At 41.1% G+C, this 13,527-nt stretch overlaps 1 protein-coding gene across 2 annotated transcripts; it reads right to left on the reverse strand.

Moving 5' to 3' along the window:
* Positions 1 to 553: 553 nt before the first annotated feature.
* On the reverse strand, positions 554 to 8,814 carry esd (esterase D/formylglutathione hydrolase). 2 transcript variants are annotated; one of them, XM_061724390.1, is made up of 9 exons: positions 8,724 to 8,814; positions 5,009 to 5,083; positions 4,804 to 4,892; positions 3,951 to 4,049; positions 3,729 to 3,853; positions 3,514 to 3,633; positions 1,167 to 1,265; positions 912 to 1,079; positions 554 to 757 (listed from the first exon to the last, which is right to left on the reverse strand). In XM_061724390.1, exons 2-9 carry the CDS (start codon positions 5,074 to 5,076, stop codon positions 677 to 679), a joined length of 849 nt encoding a protein of 282 aa, XP_061580374.1. In that variant the 5' UTR covers positions 5,077 to 5,083; positions 8,724 to 8,814; the 3' UTR covers positions 554 to 676. The 2 variants fall into 2 exon arrangements, with proteins under 2 accessions (XP_061580374.1, XP_061580373.1); XM_061724389.1 differs by lacking the exon at positions 8,724 to 8,814 and adding an exon at positions 8,625 to 8,685.
* Positions 8,815 to 13,527: the final 4,713 nt, after the last annotated feature.

The following is a 13,527-nucleotide window of genomic DNA, read 5'->3' on the forward strand; positions in this document are numbered from 1 at the left end:
AGACAATGATCCAAAACACACAGCTAAAGTGAAGTAATAGCAGAAGCAGCTCTGAATGTGATCCAGAACCTCTGGAGACGCAACATCAAAGTTCTGGCGAGAAGATCAGTCCAAAATCTGACAAGAATCCCAACAAACATGCCAAATTAACCCAAACTTACTGGTTTCTTTCAAAAGAAAAAAGTGAAGGTTTCCATCTCATGTTTGGACTTGAAAAGCTGAAGGGGGGAAAAGACTTTAATACTTTAATAGCCTTGGAAAATTGAAACTTGGCACATCATTTATGGGAAACTAATAACTGCAGTTAAATGTATTAAGAGTAGAAAATACTCGTGAGGGTGTTTAGTTTGCAAACTTATCCTCTCTACACTTAAACTGCAGCTTCACGGTTAGGAAAGCCTTTTTGATCTTTAAAACCTCGCAAAACCCAGATGAATATCAAAGGCTTTTATTCTGAAAACATCCTACTGGGACAGCTCTGTGGTCGACCACCTGACGAGTTTGGACTTTAGTAACACGTTGCTGTCGGTCCACAGGAAAAAACACACCAGAATAGGACAGAAGATTGGTTTTATTGGAACTTTGTTCACACTGAAGGCACTTTAAGTGCCAGCGACTTGCTTAGTGGCCGTTTCTGACCATCTGGTTGCAGGAAAGCTGATGTGGAGGTGTCGGCTCAGGCGTTCAGGTACTTGGCGTGGTGCTTGATGTGGTCGTTCAGAAACGAGTAGATGAAGAAGTAGCTGTGGTCGTAACCCTGCAGGGGGAAATGATGCCAAGAACAGCGTTAATCGATCGTATCCGAGTGCTCCTGCGAGTTTTAGGAATTACTGAATCGTCATGAGCAACTAAGCAGATTGATATTATACAAATCTGTGCTTTTACTTTGAAAAAAGACTAAAGACACTGACCGGCTGCAGTCTGAAGACGACAGGGATTTTCTTCTCAGAGCAGACGGCGATCAGGTTGTCGGGCAGCAGCTGACTGGCCGACAGGAACTGGTCGTCACGGCCCTGATCGATGAGGATGTCGAGCTGAGGGCCGGAGTACGACGCCGCCAGCACCGTGGCGTCGTACGCCTATAGGGGGAGGAACAGTCGTGGTTTACCAGCCATCAGATAAACAGCACATCCTTGTGTGTCAGTAGAGGCGTTTTTCCACCTTACCTCCCACGTGGACCTGTCGGAGCCCAGGTATCCGGAGAAGGCCTTCTGGCCCCAGGGACACTGCACCGGGTTACAGATGGGGGCGAACGCCGACACGGCCTGCAGGAGTCACGGGAGAACCGTCAGCATCACAACTTAACAGACCAGGAAGACCATTTGGACCCGGGGAACCAGGATCCTTATGGATCCTCCCCTCAGCCTGCTGCATTTCCACTGCAGGAACCGGGCGCTGAACAAAGTTCTGGGGAGAACCTTTACCGCTTTGGGATTACCCAGAACCTTCAGCGAGGGGTTTCCACCTTTCTGTTGAATCACCTGTGTAGAGATGGTCCCACAAGTCTTTTCTTTTTTATATCATTGTTTATGATTTAGCATAAATTACAATTTTCTTTTTATTATTGTAAAATTAGTAATACTAATAGTAATTTATTAATTAACTGCTACGTATAATTTATTTCAATATTATAGCAACAGTAGGCTGCAAACCTTTTATATTTTATATTTATATTTTGGGATCAATAACTGCGATCAGAGGGAACTGTAACTTTCTCTAGAGCAGCTGCAGCTGGGGTTTTAGCTATATATATTATTACTATTTTGTACCACGTCAGATGAATTTATATGAAGTTTATAGCGTTTTATAAATGTGATTAATAAAGATGTCCAACTTTGCATCAAAAATAAAAACATTTACAGCAAAAACTGGTTTGGACTCTATAACATGATTTCAGATTACCGTAATTAATATAAAGCAATACATTTATTTATAATATGGGACGTAGCCTTTTGATTGGCAGTCCGCTCAGCCAACGGCTGGCCGTCATCCCTTCCTCATCACGTCAGGCCGGAAGCTGAAGGAAGAACTCAGCAGTGCTTCGTCTCCGGTACCTACCCAGCATTCACCAACGCTGCAGTCCACTCTGATTTCACCAAAATGACATCTGAAACTGAACCCTCTGCTCTGAACGGCGGGGATCGGCCGAAGCAGCTGGCAGCCACGGCTTACGTTGATGGACAAACTACCGGGTCGCTGTTGAGGACGGCCTGTTCAATAACATTTAATTCTGTGGTTCACAGTTACACATTTTTCCACATCAACTCTGTTGTAGTGTGGTTTCTGTCAGCCCGTTTCAATTTTAGTTTTAGTCTAGTCTGTGGGTCAAACTATTTTAGTTTTTATTAGTTTTAGTCACGTTCATTCTCCTTTTAGTTGTATCAAGTTTCAGTCGACTAAAAAAACTGAGCATTTTAGTCTTATTTTAGTCAGAATTGTCCAGGACCATTTTAGTCTAGTTTTAGTCAAAGATTGTATTTAGCCAAACCCATTTTACAATTCAAACAAGTTTATCTTATTATTATATTATTGTTACCTTATAGACTCAAGAATACATTCATTCCAGATACAGAAGACTCTAATTTGAGTTTACAACATGTTTATTTTTCCGCATTTCTCCCCATCTTTTTCTTTTCCAACGACACATTGGGTTTTCTTTTCCACGTCTATGTAGGAAAGTGTATCCAAAGGTGGTTCTTCTTCTTCTTCTCCAGCCCCAGAGCAGATCCCCGCCTTTCTCTATGTAACTTTGTTTTTAACTGACGTGAACCTAGAGCTCTGCGTTAACGGCATCAGCCTCTAACTCTGCAGCTGCATCTTCTGGATCTGATTCCCCGCTGCAGCGACTGGGATTGAGGACTAACGTCACCCAGCAGAACTAAACCAGAGGAAACTACTGAAAACATGGACATTAAGGATCTTTGGTAGAACATTTCGTCTTGTTTTTTTTCAACGAAAATGAAGACACATTTTAGCAGAGTTTTTATTTTGCAATCTACATTTTAGTCTTGTTTTTATTCATCTACGATATTGCATTATTAGGGCCCGAGCACCTTCAGTGCGAAGGCCCTATTGTATTATATTATTGTTATCGTCACATGACGTTATTTTCGTTGCGTCTCGTCTCAGTTTCCTCAGGTGATAAAGGTTCATTGACGACGATATTTTTATGGACATTTTATAGCTCTGATTTGACCAGTTTGTGATCACAATCTGCCGACTCTGGAGTCCCGCTCTCACCTACATGTCTGTGTCCTCGCAGCTGACTGAGTCTGAACGTTATGTTTACAAACGGAAATTAATATTTCTGCATAAACACTCAACAGATTTTATAAGCTACTGGGAGATGGATAACAGAGCGTCGAGAGAACTAGAGCAGCCAGAAATGTTTGCAGCCCTAACAAGCCTAGTTTTGTGAGAGAAACCGGTCGCTGTGGTAAAAATGGAGGTCGAAGAAAGAGCCTGATAAGGTTCCTGCAGCCGAAACGCCACCAGAAGTGAAACATGTCAAACCTTGTATTTCCCAGGATTCTTCAGGGCACAGATGAGAGCGCCGTGGCCGCCCATGGAGTGGCCGCTGATGGACGTCCTGGCCGGGTCGGTGGGGAAGTTAGCGTTGATCAGTTTGGGGAGCTGAAAGAGGAAAAACGATAACTCAGACCAATTATGTGAAGTCAGACCTGTGAGGTGAGCGTGCAGCGGTGATGGGGGACGGCCGTGTGTCGCACCTCCTCATTGATGTAGGAGTACATGCGGTAGTTGGTCTTCCAGGGGTCCTGGGTGGCGTCCACGTAGAAACCAGCTCCGGTGCCGAAATCCCAGCTCTCATCTTCACCCTCAATGTTACATCCACCTGAGGAAAAACGGAGCAGACTTGTTCACAGAATCGTGACGTCGAGCACAGTTTTCACATTCTGAGCTGTTTTTGGGGGGGGGGGTGGGGGTCATACGCGGGCTGGTGTCCGGAGCCACGATGATGATGCCGTGTTCTGCAGCGGCCAGCTGACTGCCAGCTTTGGTGATGAAGTTCTGCTCCGTGCACGTCAGACCTGCAGACCAGCACACACAGAAAAGCCCACCAGAGAATCATCAGGCACACAAACGGATCAGCTGGAGAGGTTTTCAACGTTTGATTCTTTCAAACTCCACTGAACTAGAAGCTCCACACACACCGAGAGCAAGAACATCCATCTGGAGGAAACGGCTGATCAACTATAAGTATTTTACATTTATGTAGAAAAGGGTTCTTTGTGACGTTGAACTGTGCAGACTCATGATTCACACCCACACAATATTCACATCTAGGCCTGTGTTGAAAAAAATAGATTTTTCGATTCTAAATCGATTCGTATGTCTAAAGATTGATTTTTTTTCCTTCATTACATTTTCGCCCGGTGAACTTCAATCCCAGTAGTCATGTCATTTAATTCACACATGCGCGGTGTGTGAAACTATCAAACAATGAACATGGCGTCCAAGAGTAGAGTAGTAACTACAGTCATATAATTCATGCAACAAAAACAAAACATTCAATATTGGATCAAATCAAATCCTGATAATCGATTCTGAATCTTAAGAGTCGGAATCGAATCGATTCTTGACATTTGAATCGATTCCCAGCCCTAATCACATCACCTTGGTTCGGCTGTAGAGATGCTACCCACAACGACCTGAGTGGAATTACATTTCCGAGTCTCGTCAGAGGTTTTAAAGGTTTTAAATGAAGAGCCGTTAAGCTGCTGATGCATCTGAACTTGTTTGGCTGAGAGTCACTGAACAACGCCACTTTCCTCCGAGACTCACCGGAGAGCCAGTACATGACGGGACACTTGTCTGTTTCAGCTTTGGGCGGCAGGTAGACGGCAAACTTCATCTTACACTTCAGCTCGGTGCTGCGGAGCAAACGAAAACACGAGCGTAAAGCACTTTCCTTTTCTAAAAAAACAAACAAACATTTTCCTGCCCGTGTGGAGGCCTGAGGCCACGGCCGCGCTTGAACGCGTCTCACCTTTCATGTTCGAAAACCTTCTGGAAACCCCCGGCGCACTTGTTGGAGGACACTTGTGAGAGGGCCATCTTTGACCTGCAGACACACCAGAGTGAACACAGTCTTCTCCACAAACGCTGATCCAGACCATTCAATCAATGTCATCTACAGATGTACTTCATATATTTAATCTAGGGCTGGGCGATATTTCGAGATTTTAATATATATCGATATATTTTCAAACGCGATATGGTACGAGACAATATCGTTTATATCGGGGAAAAAATAAATAAATAAAAAATTATGTCAACCTCAGTGGAAAAGTCTGCCTGTTACTGTCTACATTGTATTAATTGCACAGTGTATTTTAATTTAATTGTTATGCAGGAAAGGGATATTTGTTTTATTTTATTCAAGAAGCATTTTTATTCTATAAATGCAGGCAGTTATTTTTATTTCATTTGTTTTATACATTTTGATATTGTGCAGACCTCTGTTAATAAAGGTACCTGTGTGACATTTGGCACGTGGTTTTGTATTAAAACTGACTGTTTTTTTAAGGGTTTGCCTCAGAAAAAAATGAAGCTAACAGAGATGCTATGCTATAATGCTTTGGGGGAAACCCCAATTATGGCACAGAAAAAATATCGATATATATCGAGTATCGCCATTTAGCTAGAAAATATCCAGATATGACTTTTGGTCCATATCGCCCAGCCCTAATTTCATCCAACACTCATATTGCTATACACTTTCGTTTGTGGCACTCTGAACACTTTCGGGTGACAATCGATGTTAAAAAAAAAACAACTAAAAAAACGTAAGTATTAATTTACGGTACAAAAGATTAGATTCTGCAGTGTGCTGGGATTTAGGAAGCACACTGTAAAACTATTAGATAAATAAATGTGCCTCTATTGTGGTCACTGCAGTGTGGCCCTCAGTTTTACCACATCAATATCTGATTCAGACGTCACCTTTGGTCACCCTGCACACCAGCGAGTCCAGACTGAAAGCACCAGGCAGACTGTGGAAGGAGACGAGGCCGAGCCGCTGCCACGGCCGGATACACAACACAAACCTCATCTAAAGTTGTCAAACCTCACATTATTACTCGTGGGGACATCTGTGCACTTTCCCTGCTGAGCATGCAGCATAAACAGCAGCCTTTACTGCAGTTATCCGTGTCGAGATAAAGGACCGAGATAAAAGGACCGATATCATCAACAGCCAGCGTGGCTTTGAGTCAACTTGAATCCAGCACAAAAGGAACTTATTTTAGCTGCAGATATAACATTAATACCTTATCAATCCGCAAGTTTGCTTTGTCATTTACTATACTAGACAATATGTTATCATAAAAACAACGCAAAAATGTATTTATGATGTGAACAAAACATTAGATAAGTTATCACCTAATACAAAGCAACAGGTTATCCAGTCAGAATATTATCAGTTTTTTTGGTTTTTAGCCAAACATTAAGTTACATTAATTTTATTTGGTTTATTTATTTCTGTAAAAACCTTCTGTGCAGTTGGGATATCGTGTTACGTTATGATAGACAATATAAGAAATGTTATTTCAACTAAAGTGCCATTAAAACTGATTTTTGCTGAAAACACATATGCCATTGTCACAAAAAACTGCTTCAGCTCATGTCATGTTAATCTGAAATAAAAGTTTACTCTCCTTACCGTCTAGTAGTTGTTTTAAGCTAAACTCCATCTGGTCTGAAAAAAGCTTTAAAATCCCCTTTTAAATGATTTTTTTTTCCCACTGTTTCACCAATGCTGAGTTTTTTTTAATGGCTGATCCAGATTAGTAAGAGATCAGGGCTACACACATAATGTTGATTCATTATATTTTATGTAGTTGCAATTATGTAAAAATGGCAAATAATCAGCTTGATTGCCATTGTTTATCTTCAACTTCTGTTGTAATAGATGCTATAGAAATAAAATTGAATTGAATTGATTAAACACTGTAATTTATTGAATTACTTACTGCATAAATTTAAAAAATAAACACATTTTCAAAAAGCAAGTCCACAGATGTATGGGTTTTCTTCCTCCTAAGATAATACTGGGTTTTTGATGTGGTCCAGATTGGAAGAAAATAAGTCAGAGACAGTTTTGCATGTTTGCAAACCAAAATTCACAAATGTTCAGATGAAGCATGTGCATATAGGCTGGTCTTCACACTGCACCTGCTCTTATAGGGTGGGGAAAATAAGGCGGTTTCCACCTTTTCCTTCTGAAATCTTTTGTCCACCAAGTCCAGCATTTATTTGCATCACGTGTTTGGACTGATAAAAGTGATTATTAATCCATGCGATCTTTGTGTTCCGTCAATCGGGCACACCTTTATTAACGGTCGTGCACTTTGAACTGTACAGCCATTGTGAAAAGGTTGTTGAAACTTGAATATAATAATCTGGGTGGAGACAGAATGCAGATTACTCAAGTTAAACTGCTGTACATGCTAACTGTGTTGGTTGCATGTGCATATCAAGCATGTCTATGGCAAGCCGTTTTAATATTTAACAGCTAGACTGGATATGTGTTGCAAATATCCGCAATTCAATTCTTCCTAGTCAAAAAGAGCATTTCAGATATCTACAATTACATTCTTCCTATCCACAATTGTCATTTTGGATGTTTACGTCATTCTGCCAGTCATGTGTGTGGGGTTTCTAATTACAGATATCTGCAACTGAATTACAGATATCTGCAACTGAATTACGATTAGCTGTAATTCCAGTTTCAGATATCTTTAATTCCCCTCAATTCAAGATATCTACATCGTCCTTTTTAGATATCTTAAATTAAGTTTTGACTAGTCAGAATGAAGTTGTAGATATCTTGAACTGGTCATAATTTAATTGTAGATATCTATAATAAAGTTATAGATATCTTGTAATGAATTTGAATTAGAGATAGAGATATGTCAAATTGGAGATATCTTTAACTTCCATTCTGCCTAGTCAAAATGTAATTACAGATATCTTGAATTAGAGTTTTGACCAGTCAAAGTGACGTTATAGATATCTTGAATGACAATTCTGACTAGTCACAATATAATTACGACTATAGTCAAAATGCAGTTGTAGATATCTGCAAGGTTAATTCTGGATAGTCAAACTTAGCCATTAAATGTTAAAACGGCTTGTCATAGATTACTCAAGTGAAACTGCTGTACATGTTAACTGTGCTGGTTGCATGGTCATATCAAGCACATGTCTGTGTTCAGCTCTTCATTCAGTCAACATGACCTTTGCACTACACAAGTGTAGTAGTGCAGATAAAGGCTGATTTATGGTTCCGCGTCACACCAACGCAGAGCCTACGGCGTAGGGTACGCGGCGACGCACACCGCCGTCGATTTACCGCAGAACCATAATTCAGGTTTACTGTAAGTCCAAATGGCGACGTGCAATTTTCATTTTTCATATCCCTAACTGCACCGATAGCTTTACACCTTGAGAATGCATCTCAAAAGTGCAGAGGACTTTTTACTTATATAATACAAATTTAAAATAAAATAAAAATATCAGAATTGGAGCAGATATTCATATACCATATGAGGGGCGTGCGGGGAATTAGCGAGTAAAAGTTTGCTCCTGTGAATATTACTTACCGCAAACAAATATTTGCTAATATTTCCTTGGCGGTGAAACGCTTGAAAACTTGTGGTGCAATACGTGAATAAATTGAATGCATAATTCTGAGAACATACCTTGTTTAATCGATGTATTTAGTTCAAATCGGTGGTGCTAACTTCCCCGCTGCAGCAGCGTCCAGAGTCCGGGACGTCAGGGTCAACGTGATGACGTAGCACGTAGCCCCGCCCCCGTCAGTTTGAGACGTAATGCGCGGTTTCGGACACCAGGTGGCGCCGCTCTGCAAGAGATAAAAGACTCAACTTGAAGAAGAAGATACACGAAAAACATTATTTTATAAAACAAATCGTTAAAAAAGTTACAAGTATAATTTATGATATTTATGTATTTATTTAATGAAAAAAGATCATTTATGTCAAAATTCATATGCCCAATGAATGTCATGAAAAAATATCATTTACAATTTGTGACAGACACAAACAATAAATGTGCAGGTTAATTGATCTTGTCTAAAAGAGAAAAAAAAAGATTTCTTTGGATAAAATTGCTGTATTATACCTAGATAACAGCTTTGAAATAAATTATTAATCCGCCTTTGCACATTTTATATTTTCTTTTCTCTTCTTCTTTATACAAATTTAATGTAAACAAATAATAAATAAATTGCCTTAATAGTCATGACTAAAGTTTCTTCAAAGAGTCATTATAGAAGTTTATTCCTGTTTGGCAGGAAGGATAATATGATGTCTGTACCACCAGAAATAGTTATTACAACCAGAAATTGTAACTAGGTGAACCTCCTCATGCAAAAAACATGACGTGGCCGATCTACAATGTCTTGGTTTGTCGAGTCCGTGGTAACATGACTTCACGAGGAAGCCAGTAAGAAGAAACACTTTGGAAACTGCATGCTATGTACTGTGTTTATAATGTAGTAAACGGTATGAACTGTGTACTGCTCCGGCTGTTGCTGTTGTTATTCTGCTACGGTAAAAAGACAGTTAAACTGCTGCGCCTTCTTCACCGTTTGGCCTGCCTCCTTTTCATTTACACATTTTCACATTATTTCCCGTCTTGCTGCAGCTGATCGTCATTTCTCTTCTCTCCAGGCCAGGTTTTCTTCCACCTGGTCCCGACTGCCCGTACAAATCCACGAACATCAAAGTCCATGGAGACTTCTGTCTGACCGGATCTGTCAACCTGTCCATCACCATGGCAAACGAGGAGATCCAATCATATCACTAAAGATGTTAGCAAACATTTTCAGACATTGGCTTTTGCATCACTCTTAGATGGGACTTTCCTTAATTATCTTTATAAGGGTAAAAAATGATTTCAAGGCAATCCAATCCAGTTACAAAATGACGGCAATAATTATGATATTTGAAAGCATTAACAGTCGTATCACCAGCTCCTGTAGCGTAAATCTCTTTAATCAGCCATCATGTGCCAATAAGGACATGTCCTGTTTATCCTCAAACAATATCATGTTATCAGTTTTTAAACATGTTTTAAAACAAAAGCTCGGTTTGGAAAGCAGGTAAAACTGCAGAAAATCAAATTAGTGTCATCCCGTGACGTGTTTACTTTGTGTGGAGAGGCTCATTTCACTCTGATAAAAGCCTGTCTTCTTTTATTAGCATCTCTCAGCCATATCTGCATCTCTTTGTTTTCATTCCACCTGTCTCTCCCTGTCAGTTATCACGTCGTCTGCATCCACCTCAATCTTCAACTGTTGATGTGCCCGCAGAGCACAATTTGGGCTGTAAATGACTCCTCAATACAGCCCACCAGTAGTGGTGTCCCGTCTGTCCCTGCAGCTGCTTCCCAAATTAGTCCCCCCCCCCCGCCCCCATAAAACAGATTTAATCCCCTCAGCATCATATACACTCCCTGTTCTCAACGTGATTATGGTCACACAGGCAGCCATGTGAGCTGGAGGACTCTTTAAAATGTACTTGGTTCATTTCTTGCTCTTAAAATCATACCTGATTTTTCCCCATTTTCTTTTTAGTGAAATTACCAGTGTTAGACAGGATTCACATGTTCAAATTTCAGATGCCAAAGATCAATAAAAGTCAAAGAGCAGACACTCATAAATTTCGTAGTAATTTGAGCAAGCCTTTCATTAGATACTGTATTAACGCAGCCTCCCTTTTGTACCAAACAGGTGCTTATTTTGTCACATTTTGTTACAGTTTATGCTGAAAGTTTAAGAGTGCAAAGTTGTATAATTCACAATATACAACACACTTGAGCAGGTTTAGGCAGTAAAAATGTCTTCCCTGTGGCATTCATTCTGAGGAGCTGGTATCCAACCCTCAGAGCCACCGCAAGAGGTGTGCGAACCGTGCGACCGCACGGGGCCTCGCGCCCCAAGGGGCCTCGCGCCCCAAGGGACCTCGCGCTGTGGGCCGTTTTTTTTTTTTTTTTCCCCGTTTTTTTTTCCCGTTTTTTTTCCCCTTATAAATATCAACAGTCACGCTCCATCGTAAATTGTAGGCTATAATGATGATAAAATGTGCATTGTGCGGCCAGTGTAGGCTGATTCTTACTTTACAACTGTCCTGAATGCATCAGGGCTGTGAGCCAACGCTGATTGGCTGTAAAGCCTGGTTTATGGTTCTGCGTTAAATCGACACAGAGCATACGCCGTAAGGTACGCGGCGACGCGCACCGTACGTGCGCATCGCCGCTTACACTACGCCCTAGGCGCTACGTTGGTGTAAAGCGGAACCATAAATCAGCCTTAACAGTTGCAGCAATTTGCCGACTCGGCAAATTTGCGGCCATGAAGGAGATTAGCGCTAAACTTTAAAAGAGGACTAAGCATGTACAAAGTTTTGAATGTTACCCCGTTTTCCGAGTTACCTGGATTATTTTGGGTTATGGAAGAGTCAACTATGGTGAGTCAGTGTAACCTTCTTAAATAATTTCTTTAACAGAATGTTGTGGTAGCTTTGACCACCTGCCTATTTTAATGTGCTTGTGTTGTTTTCAACTAGACCGCCGAGTCTATTCTCTATTATAGAGCTCAGAAATGATGTTAACAGACCGCTGTGTCTATATCTAGCTAAATAGATTGTGTAATTTTAGACCAGTTATGTTTTTTTTTGTATTTAAGCTGTATCCAAGATGCAAGATGAGTTTTCAGTGCCATGTGATTGACAGCTGTCAGGCCTGTGTGTGTGTGTGTGTGTGTGTGTGTGTGTGTGTTCTTCTGAACAAGTTCGTGACATTACTCTGCTTTCTGCAGCATAGACCTATAGGCTTGGCTCAATAAAAGTTAGAATAAATGTTGTTTGATGGGTAGGATGAGGTGTTGTTGAACATTAAAATGACTATCATAAGGGCCCATCGAGAATACTCCGCCCCCTCTGTACTGAGACCCACGCTCCGCATATAGACACCTGATATGACCTGATAAACCCCAAAAGTTTGCGCGCGCTCACTACGCTCACGCGCGAGGGCCCCTCCTGCTGATGACGTCTTGATGGAAAACACCTGTCGCCTCACCCAGCCATCACGCTCACTGATGCCATCTAGTGGACGAAAAGATGCACAAAAAGTCCCCCCGACCCCGACACAACCTCCCTGTCACAATTCTTCCATTATTCCCGGAGGCCCTGGTGTCTGGTGCCATCCATGGATTTATGTATTTTATGTGAAGCAATATAACTTTGTAAATAAATCATTTCCATAACCGTCCTGTTTTTTAAAGTCTTGACTGTTTCGACTTTTTTGCCGAGTAAGTAAAGTAAAGTAAAAACAATCAACATGATGAGATGGGGCCGGAGACACCGACTTATGGAAAACAATAACTCTTCCTTTTTGGGGCCAAAAAACACTGTAGGAACAATTCTCGTGTGCATTTCTCTCATACCTGTGTGGTTTCAGACAAATGTAACCCCGGCTGGAAAATATTGTGGATGATATAATAAAGTTTGTGTTAACATTTAAATTTGTGTTCTGATTTTCTTATGGTGCACCAGATTAACGAACACGCAGATCTTTCGACGGTCCTTTAATTTTCAAACTTGAAGTTATGCTTGAAGCCTCGGCGCTATGGTGCAGTCAAATTCGTAGGAAAAGTTGAAATTTGAAACTCATAATCACATCATGCAGTAGCTGACCCAATCCCAGTGGCAAAGTTTAAATCAACCCAAATTAATTTAGTTACAAAAATCACTTCAACACATTCCAAATAAGAGCATTTAATACAAAGCCAATAAATAATAACAATAATAATAAGGAAAAGAAACCAACAGATTGCATCAAAAGTTTTCATCGACACAATCCCCATCCTGAGCAAGCACTCGGCGACTGTGGAAAGGAAAAACTCCCTTTTAACGGGAAGAAACCTTTGGCAGAACCAGACTCAGGAAGGGCGGCCATCTGCCTCGACCGGTTGGCGTTGAGAGGACAGGAAAGAGGAGAGAACAGCAGCAAAACAACAACAGATGGTCTCCTTTTCTTTTTGGGTCCTGGAGTCTTATCCCTGGGTCTTACAGCTATAGAAGAACCAGTCCGGCTGTGCTGTGTTTTAGTTCAGTCCTGATTTTGACACTGTCCTATCTCTGATCAGGGCCTCAAAGGTTACCAGAGCAATTTGATTTGAATATTCAAGGTGGGAAGCTTCAGTGCTAACCACAGAGCTGCTAATTTCTGATACAGCTGAGGGGGGGGGGGGGTGACATCCGCTGCTAGTCTGAAACGAGAAAGACACAGGGAAACGCACAACGGACACACGAGCCTTTGAGATCTGTAAGAGAAAAAACAAACAAACAAACACAGACACGAAAACAGGCAGAGACACAAGCAGCAAACATTTCAGGTCCCTGAGACTGAATCAAAACTAGGCTACTGCGATTAACTGTTCCCCAAAACTGTGGAGTGAGTGTGTAGGTGAGTGAGCAGGTT

The sequence above is a fragment of the Cololabis saira genome, chromosome 6 (genome assembly GCF_033807715.1).
Source record: "Cololabis saira isolate AMF1-May2022 chromosome 6, fColSai1.1, whole genome shotgun sequence".
Classification (NCBI taxonomy): domain Eukaryota; kingdom Metazoa; phylum Chordata; class Actinopteri; order Beloniformes; family Belonidae; genus Cololabis; species Cololabis saira.